Genomic DNA, 23,847 nt, shown 5'->3' with positions numbered 1-23,847 from the left:
ATCTCTGTATCACTGATCCACACATTTTTTTTAATGCTAAAATATCTTAATGCTTCTAAACCCAAAAGTACAAAATAGGGAAACTTTATTGTTCACAAATAGATGTCTAAATAGCCTAATGGTGTAATAATAATAATAATAATAATAATAATAATAATAATGAGACAGACTGAAATCAGCACAAGAGTTGCTGACTAAGGAGCTGCTTGCTTCCACATGGCACGATCATATGGTCTAACAGAAAGAGGGAGAAAATGGAAAAAAAGACAAAAAAAAGTATGATGGGAATAATAAAAGTGAGGCCCAAGAGTGGGGCCATACAGGAAATGATTAGGCATTCCCTTTTTGGAGTTATAGCTGGCCTGAAAACATTAACAACAACAAAAAAACTTTCCGCTGTGAATTCTGACACTCTGGGATGTGATTTAAACAGACGGCACGAAAACCAAGCTGAGCCGACGTGACAGAGAAGATCGCGTTATCAGGCGAAAGGTTATTTTCTGGCAACATGACACGGCCGTAACAACAAGCAGAAATAAATAAATAGATAAAACGGAGGGGAAAGCACAGTCATTAAAGCACTCCACTCATGCACACACAGAAATGCGCAGCAGCTCGGCTACCTGTGACACCATATGGCTTTCCGCACACACAGAGCGAGGCGATGTGGGGGAGGGGGAGCCTTCTCCAGCCTCCAACTCCAGCCTCCTAAAGCGTAGACAGAACTGACAGCCACGTAGTGAAGCTGCTGAAGCTCATCAATCACAGTAATACATGATAATTAGACTAGTGGAACCGACTGCCGTCTGCAGAGAGAGAGCCGCTCTACTTATAGGTTCGGGTCCTGCGAACCGTCTCGTTTCTTCCTCTGTGGTTCCAGTAAGTGGTGTTTACCTTCATCTCCCATCTTCCTAACAAAACCCCCCAACCCAACCACCTCGACTCCCTTTGCTTGATGAAACCCAGGCGGTAATTTCTCCTGTAAACCACCAGCAGACACTATTACAGCTTACAGCTCCGTCTGCACTGCGATGTCCATCAAAGGACAGGCCACAGCCTATTTCCTTATATGGTCGTGTACGTGTGGGCCTTTCACCCCACCATTTATTCCATTCAAAACAAACCAAATTTATTAATCAAATATGTCTGTGAGTATTTGGAAAAACCTTTCATGCCCTCTGAAATTTGTCATAATTGAACCACAAGCCTTAGTGCATTGGGACAGACCAACATAATGTTGGTTGGTCTGTCCCAATGTTGGTGAACATTTGTCAAAAGGAAGGAAAACGCATGATTTTTTAAAAATTGCTTTGCACATAATAAATAAATACAAATCAGACAAGTGTGGTGTGCATTTGCATTCACCTCTGATCTCATCTGAGCAGAAGGAAAGAAAGAAAGAAAGAAAACACACAGAAAGAATAAAAAGACAAAACCTAAAAGAAAAAGATAGAAAAGAACAAACGATTGAACAAATGAAACAAACTAAAGAATGAACAAATGATTGAAAGAAAAAATGAAAAAACAAAAACAAAAGAATGAACAAACAAATAAAAGAACAAATCAAAGACCAAACAAAGAAAGAAAAAACAAGAGAAAGAGAGAAAGCAGAGAAGAAAGAACGAGAGAAAGTAAAGAAGATAAAAAGAAAAAGAGAGAAAATGGTCAAAGGCCTCATCTGTATGCAGAGAGTAAATGTACGGCACTTGAAATATAATCATCCATTAAATCTCGAATCCAAGCGACTTTTGCACACATTGATGCTGCAACGACTAAATGACATGAATCCAATTGGAAATCTGAGGCAAAACTTGAAGTCATGTTTACGTCTCATCTGATGGAGCCTGAGATCATTTCCTGTGGAGGATAAGAAAACACTTCATTCTCTGGATGTGCAAAGCTGGTGGGCAATAATACACCAAAAAAGAGCTGCAGATTTTAAAATCTTATCTTTTCTACTTCCTAACTTTTTTTTAATGTTAGTCTGCCATGAATCCAAATAAAGCACATTCAACTTTGTGGTAGGTTCCCAACAAATCCTGAATGAATCCAAGAGGCGTGAACACTTTTGTGAGGCACTGTAAACATATTTTATGTAGTTTTACAGCAGCATAGCACAGATGGTATAGTAAAAAATTTAATCAAATGAAACTTTCCCTACAATACACTGAACAATGAAAAGCCGAAAATGCAGAGTCAGGGTTTTGAGCCACTTTACAGAACTTTTAGTCGCATGCTGCGGCCGCCGCAGACCCGCATTTGTTCTCAATAGAACTACTCATTTCAAGACTGGTGTTCTCCCTCTGGCGACAACTAATAACTCCCTGGAACCCCCAGGAGTACCGCAGATTCACGTAGTCTCACACACAGGCTTCACATAGCCTCTGGGACTTTTTACTTTTTTTTTTTATTTAAGATTTCGTCTGAGCTCAAAAACCCGACTGAAAGAAGCGTACAGCTTACGTGTGAATCGGAGACGTTCTGCCGTGACGTGTGAAACTGGAACCTCATGACTCAAGCAAACCGGCCGCTGTCGCTCGGCGCCAGCGGCTTTTGTGCGCCTGCTGAGATCTGTGACACGCGGCTCGTCGGTTATTGACAATTTTGATCATCGTCAGCGTCGGCGTCGTTATCATAATCAGAGGGACGGGGCTTTTCTTTATGCCACCCTGGGCAATGAAGCCTAAAAATACAAAGCTGTGCCGATATTTAGATGATCCTGTTTCTGTCCGAACCTATTATAGCTGAGACCTTTTGTTAAATAGAATAATATATTGAAAAATTAGTCCAAGATATTTTAAAGTATAAAAAGGAAAGTTTAATATAAATTATTGGTAGATAAATCAAGAGTGGTCGGGCTTTATATATGAAGCTGCAAGATTGTTTGGATGGACAGAAACCAGGTTGTCCACATAAAAGAATAGGGTTAATATTAATTAATGTATCAATTAGAGATGCGGCAATAAATCGACCCCAATTTCCTTAATTTTGGCCAATACTTATGTCTGAAACCGATCTTATACACCAATCTTATTTGCCTCTGCAAAGGCCTGAAAATGCGCAGTTATCAATATCAACTTAGCGACTTTGTAGATGTATTTAGAGACTTTTCAGACAAAAAAAAAAAACAAACAAACAAAAAAAAACGGTATCTGTCAAAATCGGAATAGTTTCCACTTACATGATTTATTGATTTGTTTTTCCCTCTTTTCTCATTCCTTTCTTTCTACCAAAAACTAGATGACAAAAGTCTTCAGTCTTGTGCTTTGGTCTAAACTAGGCCCTTTTTTTGGAAGGACAATTTTGTTTACAGACACTTAATGCATTTTATTCGTTGATTCTGTTTTGTTAATTTATTTCGGATATTTAAAATGTCTCCCAGTTCCAGTGTTAAATGCTAATCAGAATTTAAGTAAGTTTATTGATCTTTGGGAATGTGTTATTGCGTCATTATGCTATTACCGTTATGTTACAAGAAAATAGTCTCAAAACAACAATAATATTGGTTATCGCAATAACATCTGGGAGAATTCATCATTTCAGAAAATCCGTTATTGTGACAGGCCTATAAACAATACATAAGTATTTAAAAATTATGAATTGAAGTAGAGGGTAGGAGGGAGATAACATCTAGCTACTGATCAGGATATGTCCCAAATCAATACATCAATTCATGTACGTCACTACCCATGAATGTATTGTAATTTGCATTAGTGGAAGAACATTTTCTGTTGCAGATAGGGTATCAAATCTGGCTCCTACCCAGGGGCCTTTATCCTTACCCGGCCCTGGTCGCTCCTCTACGGTTTTTAGATGTTCCAGACATGCTGCTGGGCTGTTTGGACACACCTCTGTGTTCCACATCAACGCGCGGTGCGAGGCGACTTTCACACCTCACCTCCGACTGCACGCAGCTCGGGAGCCTGAGACGGCGGGCGCTCAGAGCGGCGCTAGCGTCGGACGGCGGGGAAGCGGTTAACCCAGAGGCGAAGAGGCTTCACACACTACATTAGGCCAGCGGTGCAGACAGCTCTGCTTTAACTGGGACTTCCAGGGTTAGACGGTACGAATCCCATTAATCTCACCCTGTGACTCTGTCCGGTGTGGTAGGTAGATGATTTGGCTCGGCATTAAGTGCTCCTGATTAAATCTCTGACTAAACTGATTTGTCACTTTGACAAATGTGCAGCACAGCTGGCTCAGAAATCTAAATCTCCATGAGAGGGGTTATTTTAATGTAGTTTCTCATTTTCAAAAAAAAAAAAAAAAGAGCTCAGAATGGAGGTTTTTGGTGTACTTGTGATTTCTTCATTTTTCTCTTTTCAGTTTGTGTTTGCTGGCATCGGCCTGATATGTGCCGACAGCAGGGAAGGTAGCCATAACAGCCCAGCAGGGACGGACGGGAGCACAAAGTTACATCCACCGGCCTGATGAGACCAGAGAATGGCCGCGCGTCTTTCATGTGAACTTTCTGACTTCACGTGACACAAAAGATAAATATGCGTATGGTAGATATTTTTACAGCGGTCGGGCTTGAAATGTCTGAATGTGGTTTCACTTCAGTGTATATTAGGAAAGACCGACAAAATGTTATCAATGTTTGTCAAAAGAAAGGAAAATCGGTTTAAAATCATTTTTAAACTGTTCTACAAATAAATAAATTTAAAAAATCTGGTGTGCATTTAAATGAACTTCTGGTTAATATTAATTAGTCTAAAGTTAATGTAACTTATTTTCCTTTACTACTGAGAAGAAAGATGGAGAGAGAGAAAGAAAGAAGCAAAGAAAGAAGACAGAAATAGAGGAAGAGATGGATGGATGGATGGATGCATAAATAGATGAACTGATGATGAACGGAAGTATGAATAGATACATAAATGGCCGAATAGACAATCCTTGGACAATCAAATGAATTGGGAACGAAGCCTGGAAAGAAATATCACTTCACTCTCTGTCATCTTTCCATACTAATGCAGACAGAGAAAATACTTTTTCCAGACAAAGCAGGATACCAGAGTGAAGTCTGAAGGCTTTCAACCTTTCTCATAAAAAGCAGTGAATCATGAAATCTTATCTTTATTTGCTCTTTTATTTATTTTATTTCTCAACCCCCAACGCAACTGGTAAAACTGAGGCTTTGATCTTCCGCAGATAAACTCACGGTTACTTCTATTCTCCAAATAACTCTGGTCGTCTCCAAATCTTCTGGAGACGGGCTGCCAAAAATAGAGGGAGAAAATTTGCAGAGCAGCGGCGTGGCTGGTGGAGTGTCACCTTCACAGCGCATTCCCACGCGGAACTACCCCCTCTACCCCTCATTCCGAGCGCCATCCTCCATTTGCCGTCATTCTCGTCGGAGATGAATAATGTGTTTAGCTTAGAGCTGCACATGCTTGCAGGGATATCGAAAAAAACAACAACTGGAGAAACAAGAAAACTCTTCTGCAAGAGAGGCATTTAAATTGTGAGGATAGACCAGTATGTGTGCTGTTGAATATATAAAAACGCATAAGTGGTGTGTAAGGATGAAGAGGTGTTTGTTCAATACTTACGCAACACTCTATGTTTAGTATAGCTTTACAACTGAACGTCGACCTCCAGCCGTTCAACTGCAGGAATCGGAACAAAAGTCCCAATAAAAACACACGCCGGGTCTTGGCCAGCACTGACGTGACGTCAAAACTCGAATCTTTTTCCCGTCAGTTAATGCAACACAGCTGGGGTACACAAGCGACACCCCACCCTTCAGTGTGGAAGCTGTTACTATAGGAGCACTCACTGTCTACGGGACTCAGGAATGTTGGCAGTCTTTAGAAACCCTTAAGATTTAAGGTAAGATCGGAAGTCTGCCAGGTATGGGGATGTTTCCGGGTCACAAAAGCATTATTTGTGCGAAAATTAAAGCTCGTTACATTTGGGTACGCAGATTAAGGTTTCACAAATCACAACCTGAGTTGTAAAGAAACTGTAATCAGTATTTAACTTTAGGTTTGTGTCATGGTTTTATGCTACATGTGTAACTCTAAGACGGTCCTGATGTCTAAAAAAACTCGAATATGCTCCCTTGTTGTGGTTTTACTAATTAGTGAAAGATTTCATAAATTTTAAACAGTTTTAAATATTGAACATGGGTGCAGGTTTCTGGTCGATCACCCATCTTTCAAAAGCCTGACCTGCCGATTACGATCCCGGCCGAAAAAGATTTCTTTTGTCTTAAATGTCGCTAAATATACTGACAAAGTCACAAAGTTGGCAACAGTTGGGGGAGGATTTTTGTTAAACGCACATGTGCAGACCTGACCTGGTCCGTAGATCCTTGGATAAAATCGGTTCCTCATTCAAATATCTGCCGATTGCGACCTCCTAAAAATGAAGGAAATTAGGTCAACTCATAATATCGAATAATCCAGACAAAGATTGATTGGTGTACATACTTTTAGATTCTGGACTACAGATGATCAAATTCAGCCTAGACTTACGGTAAGCTGTGAAATAATACTGTAGCTAATGTTGCTGGAAAGCTCCAAAGCAGATACCGACTCCAGCTCTGTTAGCATGTAAACTTTGGAGCGATGCTAACTAGCCACGTAAGAAGCTTGAGCTCTATCTTCTTTTAAACATCGTCATAAGAGCCTCAATCACACAGTTAAGCCAACAATTGTTCATATTATTGGCAGATTTAGAACAAACCTTTTTCATAATTGCTGGTCCGCTTTTTGCCTGTTTCAACTTGTGTTTAGAAAAGTTTATTTTTGTTAAAGAGGTTCTCTAGTTAGGATTGGCTGAGCCACTTCAATACGTTACAACAACTTCCATCGGATGAAATGTGTCGGTAGTATTAAAAGATTACTTCAAACTTAGACTTTGCCAGGGTTACAGCATGAGTGGTTTTGGGTTTAACTGTCAAGCCAGTACATTTCCCTCTGGGGTTCTAGATAGCTGCTTGCCTTTCCCTCACTATAGGAAGACACAAGCTGACAGCTCCAAGACAACACTTTGGGAAGCAAATTTAAGATGGAAGAAAAATATCCTGGTACTTTTACATGGCTAATCTTGTCACAGCCTTAGCAAAACTCTTGTTTTACAAGCTCACACACAGCGTGACGTCATTTCTTTCTGTAGATTGAATTATTAATGACCAATAAAGGCTGGAAAGGCACAAAAAACAGGAATCAGCTAAATTCTGTTGATTGGCTCAAAATCAGGCTTAAATCAAAGATAGGTGGAAATGCTGGAGCGAAGTTCTTTAATAGTGGTATTTTTGTGCACAGAAACCAGTGTGCCTCGGTACCTGCCTCTCTCAATCCAGTGCACAGATGGGTGTGCTGTGGTGGCGTAGGGGATAGCACAACCCATGTTTGGAGGCCTTGAGTCCTCGATGTGGCCGTCGCGGGTTCGACTCCCGGACCCGGCGATATTTGCCGCATGTCTTCACCCCTTTTCTTCCCCCTTCTCGTCAGCCTACTTTTGTATAAGTGACACTAGAGCCCACAAAAGACCCCTTTGGAGGGGAAAATAAAATAAAAATAAAAAATCCAGTGCACAGATGAAGGTTAAGCTGGTCGGACAGCTTGGATGACGACGGTAAAAAGAGAAAAATGCTGGACAAAACCTTTGCCTCTCCCCGACATGATGTGGCGCACTCAAACACGAGCGTGCGAAACACAACGTGACAGTGTGTGCAGTCAGCACGGAGAAAGCCTGCAGTATCAAAAGTAAACGTGCATGTCAACACATGCGGTTTTCAGCTGTCGCTACCTCGCATCCGTGCGCATTCCCCTCTTCTACCATCTCCATGCGATCCCAACAGCCGCCCGCCCTCGGGCCCAGAGGAAACCACGAGCGGAGAGCTGGACGTGCTGCAACAGGGCCAGAACGCAGCTCTCATCCTCAGGCTGTCTCTCAGCTAAAGTAGCACAGACACACCCACCATATGCTGAGAACACCCCCAGTACGCAACATCAACTGCATTACAATCTAGTATTTTGAGTTGGTTTTAGTGCTATACAGTGTTTTTACTCTGCCAGCTCAATGCATATATGCAGCTTTTGCCCTTGTTTCGCCTCCACCGCAGTGACCCAACACGAAAATGTTTTATATTACAATAAAAGCGGAAAAGACGAAACAAAAACAAGAACTTGGAACACGTGATGAACAGGACTTGGCCAATTTTCAGCTTGATCAGAGGCGAATCTCAAAAATCCAATATTTTTCCAGTCACTGAATGCACCATACCAGCTGCTCACGTCACTCTCAGGCAAGACGACTACTTTTAAAATGCGTTGTGGGGCAGTCAAAGCAGACAGCAAGAAACTTTATGTTTCAACATGCCACGACATGTTTGATTCATTCTGGTTTTCAAGAGAATTAGAAAGATTTTGAGCAGCTAGTAGGAAGTCTGAATTAACTACAAAACTGGTCAGTTTTATCCCTTTGATATGTCACGGAAGATGCTAGATTTGGAATTGCTCTTTTTTTTTGCATTACATACACAGCAGACGGCTTCTTAAGTTTAGCTAGCTCTACTATCTCTGCGAACTGTGCTAATAGCTAACATAAGCTGCTACAAACGTGGTTAAGAGGAAACAAATTTTGGCTGCTTTAGCAATGCTAGGCGCAGTGACTGCAGTGGATCCCCACTTATTCACAGTTTGGTAAGCTAAATTTAATAGTTTCTCCAAATTATTTGCAGAAACTACACTAGTCACAGATGTTTCGTATAGCTTCTCTAACATTTAAGAAAGAAATTTAAGCTTGGGAAGTTGAAATACCTATGCCAAATGTTACATGACATGCTACTGGTTGGCATTGGCAAAGCAGCCAATTCTGGAGTGCTGTTCATTTTCCTTGGAGCTGATTAGCTGTTTCCCCAAGACCACAGATGAGGAAGACTATACATATTAGCTTCTATGTTAGTGCTAAGATAGTTTCCACTCTGTATATTTAAAGTATATTTGGTGTTTTAAGAATTAAAATGAACATTTATAAGTGTCTTTAGATGGGGGCTGTAAGTATTTCCAGAGTTAAGCTATTTGTGGACAGTAATGGTCCTTGATCTTGGGATTCACTGTGACCACTAATTTATTACGCTAAAGGTAAATTAGTCACTGTTTTATTGTGACTGATGTGACATGCCATTTGCTTCCAACATAAATGACCACTCAGCAAGAAAGCTACAAAAACATTTTGCTCTATTCAGATTTCTTCCAAAGTGATAGTTCTTTAAGAGAAATCTGAATCAGTTAAAACCTTCATAGGCAGGTCAATGCTTTACAAAAAAAGTGTCACAAATTGGCTGCAAAATTCTGAACACTGCATCCTGAACTATAGCAAAACAAGCAAAGCAATCAGCAATAATCGGTTGCAGGGTGTTATACAAGGAGAGAACAGCAGAGCTGCAGGGACAAGCCCTGCTGTTGGTCTGAAACTCTGCCAACTATCTGACAGAGGCCTCACCTGGGCCAAGACACAGCAAAGCAGAGAGGGGCAGTACCGTAAACGGTACAGCCAATTACCTCAACACGAAGCCAAACCAAACTCAGAGGAAATAACCATTAGTGTCTCTGCCGTTCAGCCTTGCATCGACGGACACGTGCGCAAGGTAGTTTACGAAAACACGCTCTGCCGAAGGAGTGAACTTACCGGGAGCAGAGCTGGGTAGTACAGCCCCATCATCGTCTGATCTACAGGAAGAACCGCTGACCAGCTCTCCACTATCCCGGCGCTTCCTCCCTCTCCTTCCCTTTGCGTCTCTTCTCCTCCTCGTACTCCTCCACCTCTCCTGCGCCTGTGCCCCAGGACCATGAGCTGAAGATGGCTTCAGTCCACTTCTGTCTCGCACGTTTAAATTCTCCCTAGTTCACTCTCCACCTCCCCTGCTCCCCTTTCGTCTTAAACCGGCGTCCCTTCTTCCCACTCCCCGGCGCGCAAGCTCCGTCTGCCTGTCACTCTCAACCTCTCTTCTCCTCGTCTCGGCGGCCCGGCCGCTCTGATCCCCCTTGGGCCTTTCCGTCTCTCTCCTCCTGCCAGGCTGAGTCTCTTCTCTCCTCCTCTCTCTCTCTTCTCTTCGCTCCGAGGCTGTCATTCACATGCTCGCGTTACACGTCTTGCTGCTCCCCCCTTCTGCCTCCCTCTTGTTCCCGCCCCTCTTTTTAAAAACGTTCCCTCCCTTTCCGTCTCAGTGCCTCCTATCCATCAAAGCATCCATCCCTCCATGCAGCCACCTAAACCCTCCGTCTCTGGATGGAGTCAGAACGTTGTTGTTGGTGCCTCTTCAAGCCTCTTCGGGGAGAAGAAACAGGAAAGGAAGAAGATGTTGTCTTCCATCCACGCAGTGGCTGACTGAGAGAACAGAATGCGACCCCCACTGCATTGCAGCTTTTTTTTTTTTTTTGATGATTTATTTATTGCATGGCAGGCTGTCAGCTGCAAAAAAGCAGTGGTAGGTAGGCCAGAAGAGAAACTAAGCTGCGTGGGTAGGCTCCTAGATCACCATCTCTCCCTCTCTTTCTCTCTCCTGCAGCTGTCCAACTGAGCTCCAATTCCAGAACCTGGAGCTTCCGAGCTGAACGTGAATCTGTATTTCGCTGCATTGCGCCTTTTTTTTCACCCCCTTCTGGCTCGGGTCCGCCACTTTCCAACACTGCATTGTTAGGAGGCGCTTAATTTGCAGAGATGGGAGTGCAGTTCCTTGCGCTGCACTTTCATATGGGAGGGACTGAACTCTGCGGAGAAGAAAAAAAAAAAAGAAAGCCCTGATGCCAAACATTCAGGCATCTGCTGAGTCTGGCTAGAAACTGAGTCCGGAGGGATGAAAGGGAAGGGAAAGATATGTGGTGCTGGAGATGTAGAGGGGGTCATTTTTATTTATTTATTTATTCTTTAAAAAAAGGTTAGCTGGACTAGAGTAGGGGTGCAGTGGATGCGAGCGAGAGATAACGGGATAGGGAGATAAGTGGATAAAGGGCTGGCTGGAGAAAAAGAGCGAGGGATGACGGGATTAGAGCTGTAAGTGAGGAGGATGAGAGGATGAATGGGGGATGATCCTGGGATTAAGTCCACAGGCTGGACGCAGCAATAAACACATGCGTACAGTGTACACACAGATGTGCTTTGATTGGATTCAGGCTGGTGCACCTTGGCTGGCAAAACAAAGGCTACGACCACCAGTCATTCAAAGCGAAGAACGCAAAAAGTTCCCCATTACAGCTGTGGACTTTGTCTCAATATTTCAGATCCTCAAACCAATTAGGCTACGATACGAAAAGTTAGTAGACATAAAGTGAAATTTTCTGATTAAGATTTAATAAAGATAAAGGGAAACAAACTATTTGGACCAACTTAGTTATGTGTGTAGAAGGAAGTGTCCGGTCATCGGTTTGTGCTGAAGCAGACTTGGGTTATGCAGTTGGACAATGATCAAAAAGCACACCTGAGTCAACCTCAACAAAAAAAACAAAGGTTTCTATGTGCCCTAGTCAAAGTCCGAGCTTAAATAAGAGTGAGACACTGTGATATGACCTGAAACAGACTTTGCATGCTTGAAAATCCTCCTAATATGGAGGATCCTCCTAATATGGAGGATTTTCCATCCATATTAGGATGGAAAATCCTATATGGATTTTCCATATAGGATTTGGAAAATCCTATATGGAATTTTCCAAATCCATATAGGATTTGAAATAATTATAATTATTTCATTATTTAATAAAATAATTAAATAAAGAAAAGAGGGCCAACATTTCTCCACAGTGTATGTTATCACAAATATTTGATAGCAGCTGCTTTTGCAAGAGCAGCACAACCAGCTATCAGGTTCAGGGAGTATTTGTTTTATTATTATTATTTTTGGCATTGGATCAGGTGAGTCTGGAAAGCTTTGGTCCATTGAAAGCAGCCTTTTATTAATGTATGCGGATTATCTTTGACATTAAAACTGGTTTGATAGGTGACTGAAGCAAAAATGAGGAATTTATGATATAGCTGCACATTGGTACAACAGTATAGGTATTTTAGGTAGTGGTATTGGTCCGATAAGTAAAAGTTGGTCGATATTAATAACAGATGTTTATTTCCATTTTGTTGCCGTTTATGTTGGGTGTTGGTCATGTGATAGTGATGCATCATGGGATAGTAGGGTGTTTAACTGAAGCTGAGAAGTGCAATTGTTTTCTCAGGGTAGGCAAATGTGTGATATGTATATCAGCACATATTGGTTATCGACGGCAATATTAACATCGGGTATCGGCCAAGATTTTCACATCACATAAAACAAATCTCTAAGGGGGAAAATATTTGTGCACATAAATCGTACGATGCTGACCATTCTGAGGTAAAATCAACATACTTTTTGAAGCACCACAACAGTAACAACTTCAAATCGTAAAACATTGCAATGGGCCGCCTAAATGAATGCATAACACACAGAGAGGCAAGCAGCAGGGACCCACACAAGCTTGTCACCGTTTAACACTTTGATATTGACACAGGCAGACCTGCAGGCAGCTCAAACAAGCATACATATTATAGGACAGGAGCTCGACAAAGACAAATGTACTGCCGCCGCGGCGCGAGAGGCCCAATCTTCCCTAGCTAGGCTCGGCTAACTCCATTTGCATGATAACCAGCAGCCAGCGTGCTTGAGGGTAAAATATATTAACAGGAGTTACTTTCTAAATCATTTATAGCGCAATTCCAGAAGTGTGTGTTGGTTCTCAATGTGAAAGGTGACTAACAGAGTTCTGAATGTGCTTCGGATTGGCCGGGGTCGTCAGGCTGGGTGCTTGTTTCGCAAGCAGATGAAGCTCCAGGTGCTTTGTTGGTGCGTTTTTAGCACTTTGCAACAAACCGAAAATGGGCTTTTGAGATTTTATGTGACCAACATAATGTGTTTAATTATGAAGTGGAGGGAGAATGAGTCATGGTTTTTAAGTTTTTTTTGGCAAAAAAATAAAGTCTGGAAAAATATGGTGTGTGTTTTTATTCGGTGCCCTTCTGAGCTTGGACTCTGCAGAGCCACGTTTTGAATCTGAAAGTCTCCTGGGGTTTGGTTCGATTAGATTTACACGTCTTTAGGTCAATTTGTTTGCCTTTTTGATGGTTGGAGATCATCTGAACAGTATTTTGACACAGAGAGAATATTGGATTTAGGTCTGGACTTTGACTGGGCCATTCTAATTCATGACTATTCTTTGATCTAACCTACTCCACTGTAGCTCTGCCTGTATGGTCAGGACTGTCATCCTGGTTAGGGTTCACTTCAAACCTTTTCCGAAGTTTCATGTATGGGTGCACCAATAAATCGGCCCTGATTTCCTTAATTTTGGAAGATCGGGAATGATACTTAGTGACTTTGTCGCTACATTTAGCAACTTTTTGGTTTTGGTCTAAGTTGGAATCAGTAGGTCAGACTTTTAAAAGATCGTGATTGTCCAGAAACCTGCAATCGGTGCACCCTTAGTTTCACGCCAGAATCGTTCTGCATTTAGCCTCAACGGTACCACTTTACAATACGGCTATCATCAAAGAAGGATAATAAATAGTTCATAGATATGTTATTAATTAATCTCTAAAAGCTTTAGAAATCATTAATAAAGGGTGAGGAGACAAAATCGACTGGTTTCTTGCCAAATAGTGAGGTAAATGTGTTCACCTACATATTTTTATCTAAAGTTGTTACACTAAACATTGTAAGCACAGTAAGCACTTGTAAATGCAATTTTGTTAGCATATAGTCTCTCTCCCCCCTTTAATTAATGCATAATAAGCAGGTATTAATGATTTATAATGTATCCATAGATCAGTTTTCTATATACTAAATATTAGCCATCTGTAAGGGGAGCCTTATTGTAAAGTGGTACTGTCTCAACTGCAATCCTATCAATTCTGAAAAAAGGCATTCCCACAGCATGATGCTGCCACCACCATATTTTAGCCAGGGATTGGCGAGTTCATGCCATTGGTTGGACTTTATTTTATTTAGGGAAGTCACCGTTAAGGGATTTTATTTCTAAACAAAGACCAATTTTTTGGTTATAAAGAGACACAATATCAAAAGATTGAACAGATTTGTAAAGTACTGTAAGCTCTACTTTAAATAACTCGCTTCTGTGTCTCTTCCAGCTCTGTCTTGTCATCTTTTTTCTTTTTTTTAACGCCTTTTATTCCTCTTTTCTCTTGTCAACTGAGCATCCAACTAAAAATAACTGAACTGTTGGTCAAGCGGGGACAGGAACAAGGAATCTAAATAAAACTAGCTTCTAAAATTCATGCTCTGTCGTATCTTAGAATAGTATTTCTAGAAACAAAAAAGAAGAGGGGAAGAGCACAATACTAAAGACAGAGTTGAGGTTTCTTCCATCTTGTGTGGAAAGAAGGGAAGGGGGGGGGGGCGTACAGGCACACAGACCAATACCCCCCTCCTGTGGCACTGCCAGAGAGCTGCACATCCCAAACACAGACTGCAGACACACACACACACAGACATGAGCACAAATACTCACATATTGCAGCACTCAAAACCACATTAGAATAACTAAACACACACATAAGAGTCCTGAGACGGTTTGAACCGCTGAGCGTGTGCTGCTGCTGCTGCTGGAAGGCAGATAACAAAATACTCGACTCCTCTTCCTCTCCTCTGCACACACAAGGCAGTGATTACCAAGAGCAATACGTGTGGAGAGAAACAGAGAGAAAACGAGCGAGAGGATGAGAGCGGAGCCGAGGAGTGAAAGGACGGCAACATCCATGTGAACACCCCCCCACCACCACCACAACCTCCACCAGCACGAGTACGGAGCGCGGCTCCGAGCCGGTGATGGGATAATTTCGCCCCACTTTCCGAGGTTCGAGTGTTTGAAAGGGAAGCTTAGTCACAAGCTGCTCCGCTTTCCATTCAGCGTTCGTGGCGCGTTCCAAGTCGCCAACACCGACGAGGTAACGAGGCGTGTCTCCGATCTGAGGCGGAACAAACGAGGGGGTGCGGCAGGGAGAAACGAAGACGTTTACTGATTTCCCAAAATGAAATTGCAGAGTGAAATCAGACGAGGAAAAGAGGCAAAAGTATTCTTTTACAAAGTGCTTTGAACATGTGCTTTGTCATAAAATTTTAGATGTTAAATCACGTAGAAATAAGATGAGGAAGTAAAACATCCAGTTCATGATTTGATCTATTTCCTTGAGACTTACAAACTTGTGGCCCAAGATTCTCCATCAGAATTTTCTGCTACGGAACAAAATTTATGTTTCCATTATTTATGGTAATTTGTAGTAACAAAGTAACACCAGACCATCACACCACCATGTTTGACTGTCAATATGGGTTTTTTCCCCTGACATACTATTAGTTTTATGTCAAATATAACAGGATAGACACCTTCCTTTTAGTCTAGGGAATATTTTCCACAAATACCTTTTTAATGGCGTTTGAATAAAATTTAAGACTAAAAAACTAAAAATACAGGAGGATGATTGAGGTATCCTGCTGTATAACAGTCAATCGTAGCAAAAACTGAAATTTCTGGGGTCTGTTTGTACTGTAGCTGTGTCGTGCTTCTCACACTGCATATGACACTCTACAGTCTTAAATCCCAAAGAGCCTAGCTTTATCTTTTTATTTTTCGACACAAAATGCACTTAGCTTCGTGCGAGTTGTCAACAGAAGTGGCAGTGGCAAAACCGAACGTCATCCAGCCAAATTACGATAAATTTGCACTTATTCACGGTAGATGAAAAAAAGCTAGCAAGCTAGCAAGGGTATATTGCCTGATAAAGTCCCACAAGAGAAAATAACTACAAGATTAAATAGTCCTGCCGCAACAAAATTTAAGATCCGTCATCAACCTATCAGCTTATATGTTTTTATAAATTTTAAAGGCCTTCATTTTAGAAAATATCAATTTAAGACATTTAAAGGATGCGCAATCACCCCGTGTTGCTCTCCAGGTTGGCCCTTTTTTTTTATATCCAATATTAGAATTTGTTTGATGATCTGAGCTGGAAAAAAAAACCAAAAACTGAATAAATCTGTAAGCATATAAATACTTTGTTTTATAGTACCCCGAGTCTAAACAGAGATGCATAAAAAAAAAATTTCAGCAACCTTGAGCGTCCAATGACGAAGCGGCAAACGCATAACTGCAGTAGAAGTGATGTCTGTTTTGCCTTTTCTCCCCCCCCCCCCAGCTTTCAAAGCAGCCGGATGATGAGACCAACAACGTTCGACTGAGTCAAGGATTCTCAAAGTTTATTGTTGCTGAGATTTGCAAGCAAATAATAGTCTCTTACCTGACTGTGAGGTGCGTATCCATGGAAACCGGGGTTTAAAGGCTCATTGTTCTGAAAAGAGACAACAGGAGGGATGAGAGCGGCGTTAAGTTGCTAGGCTTCTACAAATGAGTGGAAAGCAGAGCGATGGAGCAAAACTTGAAACGTTCTCAAAAGGCAAAAAATAAATAAATAACAAAAATGCACCGTTACATTATTGTTGAACATTATAGGCAATCAACATTAATTTGGGGATTTTAAAGATGCATTTTTAACAGCTGTTTTTCTACCGTTTTATCATCCAACAAACAACTTTGGGGATTTTTGACCTTTGTGAATGAATTTGGTGAATGTTCCCCAACTCACAAAGAGTCTAAATTATAAATCAAAGCTAATATATCCATCTTTACCTGCACATTGTCCCACTTTTCGGAGTAATCAACAACGGTCAGGGAAAAGTCTGGCTCAATATTTGACCAGTTTTAATGAGGCCAACCAATTCTGATAAACAGAGTCCTTTAAAGTCAAAAATTAAATAAACTATAAGAGAGAAGAAAAACAAAACACTTAAACTCCGATTTTAAACAGCGTCTTTCAATAAGGCCTTTCAATTCTAATAGGACAATGATTCCAAACACACAACTATTCTGGTTTTGAAATGGGTAAACATCAAGTTTCAGAAAACTGATTCATTTAAAAGCTAGTTAGCTTGCTTTAAATCGCTCAGCTAGGTAGATAAGAGTTCTAGCTAGGAAGCTATCGAGCTTTAAAATGGTCAGCTAAATAGGTGCTGTATTGTCCCCAAAGGGAAGTCTGTCTTGGACATTGTACGCTGTACAAAGCTGCTCCCAGAATTAAATACGTCACAATAAAATGATAAACAATAGCCTTATTGCTCAATAAAAACACATATTGCTTGTTGACAGCTTTAAAAAAAGTGTGCGGTTTCTCTGAAACTTGCTGAAGGACATTCTTCCAAATGTTTCTGTTTGAGTTTGTTTGTATGTATTACTTTAGGAATAAATTGAAAAGTATGCACCCAGTTCTTATTTTTTTAGTAAACATCAAACTTGGCTCTTGTAAAATTATTCCACCCTAAAAAGGAACAACAGGTTCTTTAAAACGCTAAAATTAATGTTAAGCATCATTCACACCCAGACTGAGTATCCAGCAAGTCAACTTTCCCAAGAACTGTGATCCAGCCGACCCAACCAATCGGAAGCCACCGGCAGCACTGGGTTCCTCGACGACCCCCACGCCCCCAACTCAGAAACCCACTGTTGTGGTTAATTGCTCTATAATTACTTTTAATTAGATTATTTCTGTCTCTCTTGCTCTTTTTATTTTCCTACGCCGTGCCGTTTCTGACCCGGCAAGAGGATCCATTGTTTGCCTCGGCGCTACAGTTGGTTTGGGGGCGTCGGGGGTTTGGGTCTGGAACAATGGGGAAAGTTAACTAAGTGATGATATTTTGACAGCAGTAAGATGGAGAGGGAGAGAGAGAGAGAAATGACTCTGGGCCTACTGGTACGTCTCGCAGAGAAAACACGACCGCCTGGTGAGTTTCATGTCTCTGCACTCGCAAAGGAGCCGAGGCGCGAGTCTGGCTGAGCAAAAAGGAGGAGGTTGAGAGGGGAAGGCCTGGAGGGGTAACAGAAAGAAACACGAACGTGTCTGAGAATAACTATACACCCCAGCGTTGGGTAAATTTAATCAGGAAATATTTGAAATCCATGAGCTTGCGGGCTGCGCTAACCAAAAAAAAAGCAGATTTAGACTCAGAGGACTGTCAACAGAGTTAACCTCCTAGCCTCGACCTCAAGCTGCCTGCTGCAGGAATCGCTTCCTAATTGCTTTCAGCCAGCCAATCAAGGCCAAGTGTATGAGACGAAGGGCCGTGATGACACAAAGTTTATATAAACAGACGGCGAAAAGGCTATTAATCCAGAAGAGCTCTCTGTAAAACTGGGACTGGCAGAGAGAGAGAGAGAGAGGGGTTAATGGGAAACACAGATGTACAGACAGAGCTGTGTAGAGGAATCTGTACAGTACTGAGGCCCACCGAGTCAAAGCTTTGTTAAACCAACGTTCACTCCAATTAAAGCTGAGAGTCTTTAGGGGTTTTATTTATCATTTTTGAACGTGTGAAGATACACTTATGACCATTCTTCTTACTAAAAATAGCTCAAATTCAGACTCGATGGCGGGTGCTGCAAATCTCATGGTGTTTTCACAACCGACAGTCCAGTAAACTTGGTTCGGCTGGGTCATTCCAGACTTGTCGCCATGGTATCAGCTTAGCAGGCCACTCAGGTCTTCTGGTTCGGGTCCATCTCCAGAACCAGAACCAAACATGGAGAAGCAGCATTCAGTCCCAGAAAACCAAAAAACTTGCCTTAGAATCAAGGCTAGGAGCCCATTTGTTTAGAGATCAATTTGATTCAGAATAACTGGAACGTTGATCAATATATATGTGATGTTTATTTGTTTGACGATTTTGATAATGGAATTTAACAAAATGCAACATTTATTGCTTGTTTCATAGTTGGTTACTGTGTGATACTTTATGGTGTAGAGCACTTTGAACTGCCTCGTTGCTGAAACGTGCTACACAAACAAACCTGACTTAACCAAATTTGAAACATTTGTTGCATTTTCACCTGCTGCGGTTCGCTTTCACGCTGCCCTGTGTGAAATGTCAGATTATTAGAAGTTGTAGGTTTTCTCTTTCGTCTTTGGCAGAAAACCACAAGCAATTTCTCCAGCTAGGGCTAGACACACGCATGTTCGTTTTGGTTGCATTTACCCAAAATGCCCTGCGCCACAGTCCGCTTCCGGTTTCTAGCGTTCAGATATGCATTCGAACTGCACCAGAGTTCACTTGAACTTAGGTTTGTAGGCGGGCCTGAGTTTGCTTTTTTTGGTCCGCATCAGAGTTGGATTGTGCGTTCACACGTCCCCAAATGACTTTCTAGGAAAATAGACTAAAGTTTGATGAAAGCGGACTAAGTAGGGTTGTTGTAAATGCACCCTCAGTTTCCATTGCAAATAAGTAGAAGGAGCACATCCCTTCTACTTATTGGGAGTGGCTACATGTGCGACATTATTGGGAAAGAGTAAAGGTACCTGGAAGTCTATTCTCACCAGATTTTTATGCCTCTTTACATTTCACAATTTTGGGCTATTTTCACAAAATCTCAGATAAATACTTTGAATTCTGACAAAAAAATTTAAAAGGTTCAATTGTGCTGAATACCACAGGGCACTGTAATGCTAACACGTGGACCAATAAAGACGTGTCTGGACGGTGTGTGCTTAATGAAAGCCAAAGGAGAATAGAAACAAGATGGTTTTCATAAAATGAGCCGAATTTGAAGGAAATAAACGAAAAAATAAACAAAAAATAACATTTGTTATATGAGCTGTAAACTCAGACGGTCAGAGAAGCGGGAGTTGGGGCCCGTCCTCCCTTTTCCCCGCCTGAAACAGCTCCCTCTTTGTCTTTTCCCTCCACATCCTGTTTCATCTGGAACCAATTTCCCCCTCGTGCCTCGTCCCCAGGGGGAACGCTCTCCTTCACAGGCTCGCATTGAGCCGAGGACGAACCGCTGGTGATGCGAGGGGCCGAGAACCTCGGATCTACGAATCCCGAGGCACGTTTTCCAGAGACACTCTAAAACATCTGCATCGCCTCTTCTGCATTTACCCCCAATTAACTCCTTTCCGTTAACCAACAGGCCCTGAATGCGTCTTCCTTGGTCAACGTGATGGGGGTTCGTTTGACGCAGTGGTGATGAGAAGTGAGAGGAAACCTCGACGCGCCGCAGAAACGCCAGCCGAAACGATCCTAAACCATCAAATTGTAGAGTCTCTGGAGGCTCCACGGTGAAAAAAGGAAAGAAAAAGGCAAAAAGAAGGGAGGAGTTTATGGAGGAAAGAAAAACACAAGAAGGGAGAGAAGGAGGGGTGGATGAGTTTAGCAACATCTGGAATCAATCTGCTGGTAGAAGAGAGGGGGAGCAACGGGGGGAGGACGGCTGAGAACGAAAGAAAAGAAAGGAGCAGATGAAAACAGACGAAGGAATGTGGGTGAAAAGATGGCCAAAGTAAAGAAAGGGGAGTAAAATATTACGAAAAAAAACATGAGCGAAACGGAGACAATGAGTCACAAGTAAAAAATGTCATGTGACTTATATTTTCTTAAAGGATGGGGGAAGGGGCCGGGGGTCTGTACTTGATCTCTGCCTTCTTTATTCACACACACACACACACACACACATATTATGCCTTTGATTCAAAGACTTTGAAGTATATTAAATAAGCACAGGCATTTTTAAGGATGAAAATAAAACTGAACTCTCATTTCTACAAACCATATGGCTTTACACAATTTTTTTTTCCCTGCAACTTTTCGAAGGCGTTGGTTTCAGACTCCACTGGCAGAGACCAGAAGAACGCACAGACAACCAGTCACACGGCCGCCCACTCTCTCGGTCCCCGTCTCTTAAACTCGACGCGAGGGCAAACCTGAAAGAGGGCGCCTGGCTTTATTTATTTTCTTTATCTCCCGCCAGCTATTTTAGGAGGGAGAGGACGAAAAAAGTTGGGAGTAGCTGGAGCAAACTGCAAGGAGCGGGGTTTGAACGTGGAGGGAAGGAGGGGGGAGAAAAAGGGAGCAGCGGTGGTGAAGGAAGGCGGAATGACATGAGGTCAACAGATGGTGAGAGAGGGGCAGGAGAGCGGGGTGTGGGGGGGGGGGCAGGAGGGCGTAATTAGGCAGGCTGCTGCAGGCATCCGGAGGTACCGAACAGAGGTACCGCGGAGCGGAGCGAGACTCTGCCACTCGAGGCTGCCTTCGTGGTGTTAGGAGCGACGCCGGATCTAAGGAAGCTCCACCTGCTGCCGCTAACAGACACTCAGAGAAAAGACTCGAGTTTTCATTCGAGGTCGAGCTAAAACGTGCCCACGTTCAACTGAAGTGCCGTAGATGTTGTTTCATGCATTCTGGAGTTTTTAAACCCTTCAAGAAGGACTTCTTACTGCTACAAAAACGAAGGCTGGTCATGATAACACGCGATATGCGGGAGAGTTAAGGGGCAGCAACCACCGGTGCAGGGCACAGCAAATGAGGAGAAATTTGCAAAGAAAGTTGCGAAACAAAAAAACTGATTTAAGTTAAATAATTCTCGGGTGAGCAGCGACCAAGTTTGGCACTGTGTGGCGGCGTGTCAGGACCACTGTAGATAAAAAATGTTTAAAAAAGGAGAGCATTTCTGCTGAAAAATCTAAGAAAATGAATAGAAAATGTGAAGACATTTATGAGTTTGAAAAGTAAAAAATGTGCTTGAAAACACTACAAGCTTTTACGATAAATCTCAGAAATCTTCTAGAGTAAATTCAAGATTTCTTAAAGTAAACTATTGTATAAAGCCTAAAATATTGTTCTGTAAGCTATGTTGGTAAATTTCCAGTGACGGACATTAATCTTAGACAGTAGCCTAGCAACAGTCTGATAACAGGACTTTGATCAACTACCAAGTATCATCCCAAGCTAAGAACACAAGCAACATTGCCTCAGTCGACACAATGGTGCAGGATTTCCCCCAGTATAGTATAAGCCTGGCGGGCCACCAGGTTAAGCATTGTTTATTTTAGATGGGGGTTTTTTATACACCAGTGACCCTAAGAATAGATTAAGCTAGGCTTATAGTTGACGCATTGAACTTGGGCACAGGGGATTATGCACCAATTGCGTCGTCCCTGCACTTGCCTCTGAATCTTAGTAACTTTTAACATTTTTTTAATACAAAAACACTGTGGGTCTCTGGTGGACTGCCCTACCGCCCCTAACAACAGGCTTAACAGGTTTTCTGGAGGGAAAACTCTGTGGTCCTTAAAAGGAAACGAAAGCCAAATTTTAAAATTCATGCAATTTTGTTTTCTGGCAAAAGGAAGAATCTTGTAGAGTTGGTACATCCATTGAGATGATTTCATTCACCCTACAATATACATACACCATTTCACCAGTGCTAAAAGCTAGCATGAAATCAAGGCATAGCCAGGTTTTAAAAAGTTCCAGCACGGTTTAACAAGTTACTTTTCCCGTTTATAGTCAAGCAATTAGGTCACGGGGTACAACTTTTTGACGTGCAAAAACAATGGCGTAAACAAGCCCAAACGAACTAGATTCTTCAAGCACTTGAGGATTATTTTCATGCCTCGGTCCGGCCTTGGGAAAACAAAATGTATTCACAGAACGAGACAGGCAGAGCCTCTCAGGTCGCTTTCTTTGAAGCTTCAGTTAATGCGTTTTCTAAGAGAGTGGGAGTCCTAGACATGACTGAACAACAGGATGTAGCTTTAGGGCACTTGCAGGATGGACTTATTGATGACTGTTTGCTTCTCCGCTGCCTGTGTGGCCTGCGAAGAGCAGATCTTTGAACGTATCTGCAAACAGGTTCCTGCGGAAGCAGACTGCCTGTTTCTACAGGTAACAGACTGATTGATTAAAAATGTAGCGCGGCAGAAATCCGAGCTGTCGCTTTGGTTATTTGCACAATCTTATTTCATATTCATTTATTTGTCTTTTTTATACATAAAACTGAATGAAACCCATGTCATGTCAGTCAAGTGTGAGTTTTGTTGCACAGTAACTAAAAGCAGATTTTCAGCAGGATATTTAAGAATGAAGTGTCAGTCTTGTTGAGCTGTCAATGATTAGCCCATTTTGCACCATCAATAAACACTGTGCTCTCTAGTTCATCGAACAGTTTCCCACACATAACACAGCGACCTCCCACCTCTTCTCAGTGCTCACTTTGTCTCGTCATTTGTCTCTTTTGCTCCAACAAAACAACAGGAAAAACACTCAAGTCGTGTTTTCAAGGACAAGTTCATACATTTCTGCAGCTCATTCCAGCTGTGAGAGAGAGCAACACTTTCAGGTGCTAACAGGAAGGATTAACGTATTACAGCATTGTTGCTTCCTTATCCTTTTAAGTCTTTAATCTCAGTTATGTAACATCATACAAGTCAGGGTGAAGGTAAGGGTCTAGATTCTCTGGGTTTAGTAATGCTAGCTGTGCTGACCGCACTAATTTACCAATATGAGACGCCCGTTTTAACTGGACACTCAGAAAAAAATGTCAACTCAATTATTTCATCTTTATAGTAAACCAAGGAATCAGGCCAATAACATTTGCAGCATTTACACCGGATGTGGCTTGTTCCCACCGTAGCCCATATTCTGATAGAGTCTAGAGGGCAGTATAGAGCACCTACGGTAACCGGTGCAGAAAATTTGGGCAGCGTAGTTCCTGAAATGACATCATTTGATCCATAAATCAAGCTTTAGGGACCACAAACAGCTCAAATCCACAAATATTTAAGATCCCCTCTAAAAATGTGTAGAACTGCCAATTTTAATAGGTCAAAACCCAAACATACCTAAAGATTACAGCTGGGTATTTATCATATTGTTTTTCGCGGGGCTATAATTGCTCTGACCCACAGTTGCCAACATACAGTTAGCTAAAAAAGAAGTCATAGTCGGTGTACTCACTTTTATTGTTATCAGAACTG

General features: G+C 42.0%; 1 protein-coding gene across 4 annotated transcripts in view; it reads right to left on the bottom strand.

The window, feature by feature from the left end:
• Positions 1-23,847, bottom strand: part of LOC114159437 (RNA binding protein fox-1 homolog 2-like) — a 66,320-nt gene that overhangs the window by 35,069 nt on the left and 7,404 nt on the right. For all 4 annotated transcript variants that reach the window (XR_003598579.1, XM_028041410.1, XM_028041412.1 and 1 more), the window contains exon 2: positions 16,288-16,338. Coding sequence is in view for 3 of the 4 variants with exons in the window: in XM_028041410.1 (XP_027897211.1) it covers positions 16,288-16,338 (51 nt within the window). In the remaining variant the exon portion in view is untranslated. The remainder of the gene's footprint in view (positions 1-16,287; positions 16,339-23,847) is intronic.

The sequence above is a fragment of the Xiphophorus couchianus genome, chromosome 16 (genome assembly GCF_001444195.1).
Source record: "Xiphophorus couchianus chromosome 16, X_couchianus-1.0, whole genome shotgun sequence".
NCBI classification, from domain to species: Eukaryota; Metazoa; Chordata; class Actinopteri; order Cyprinodontiformes; family Poeciliidae; genus Xiphophorus; species Xiphophorus couchianus.
This window is presented reverse-complemented; position numbering and strand designations above follow the sequence as displayed.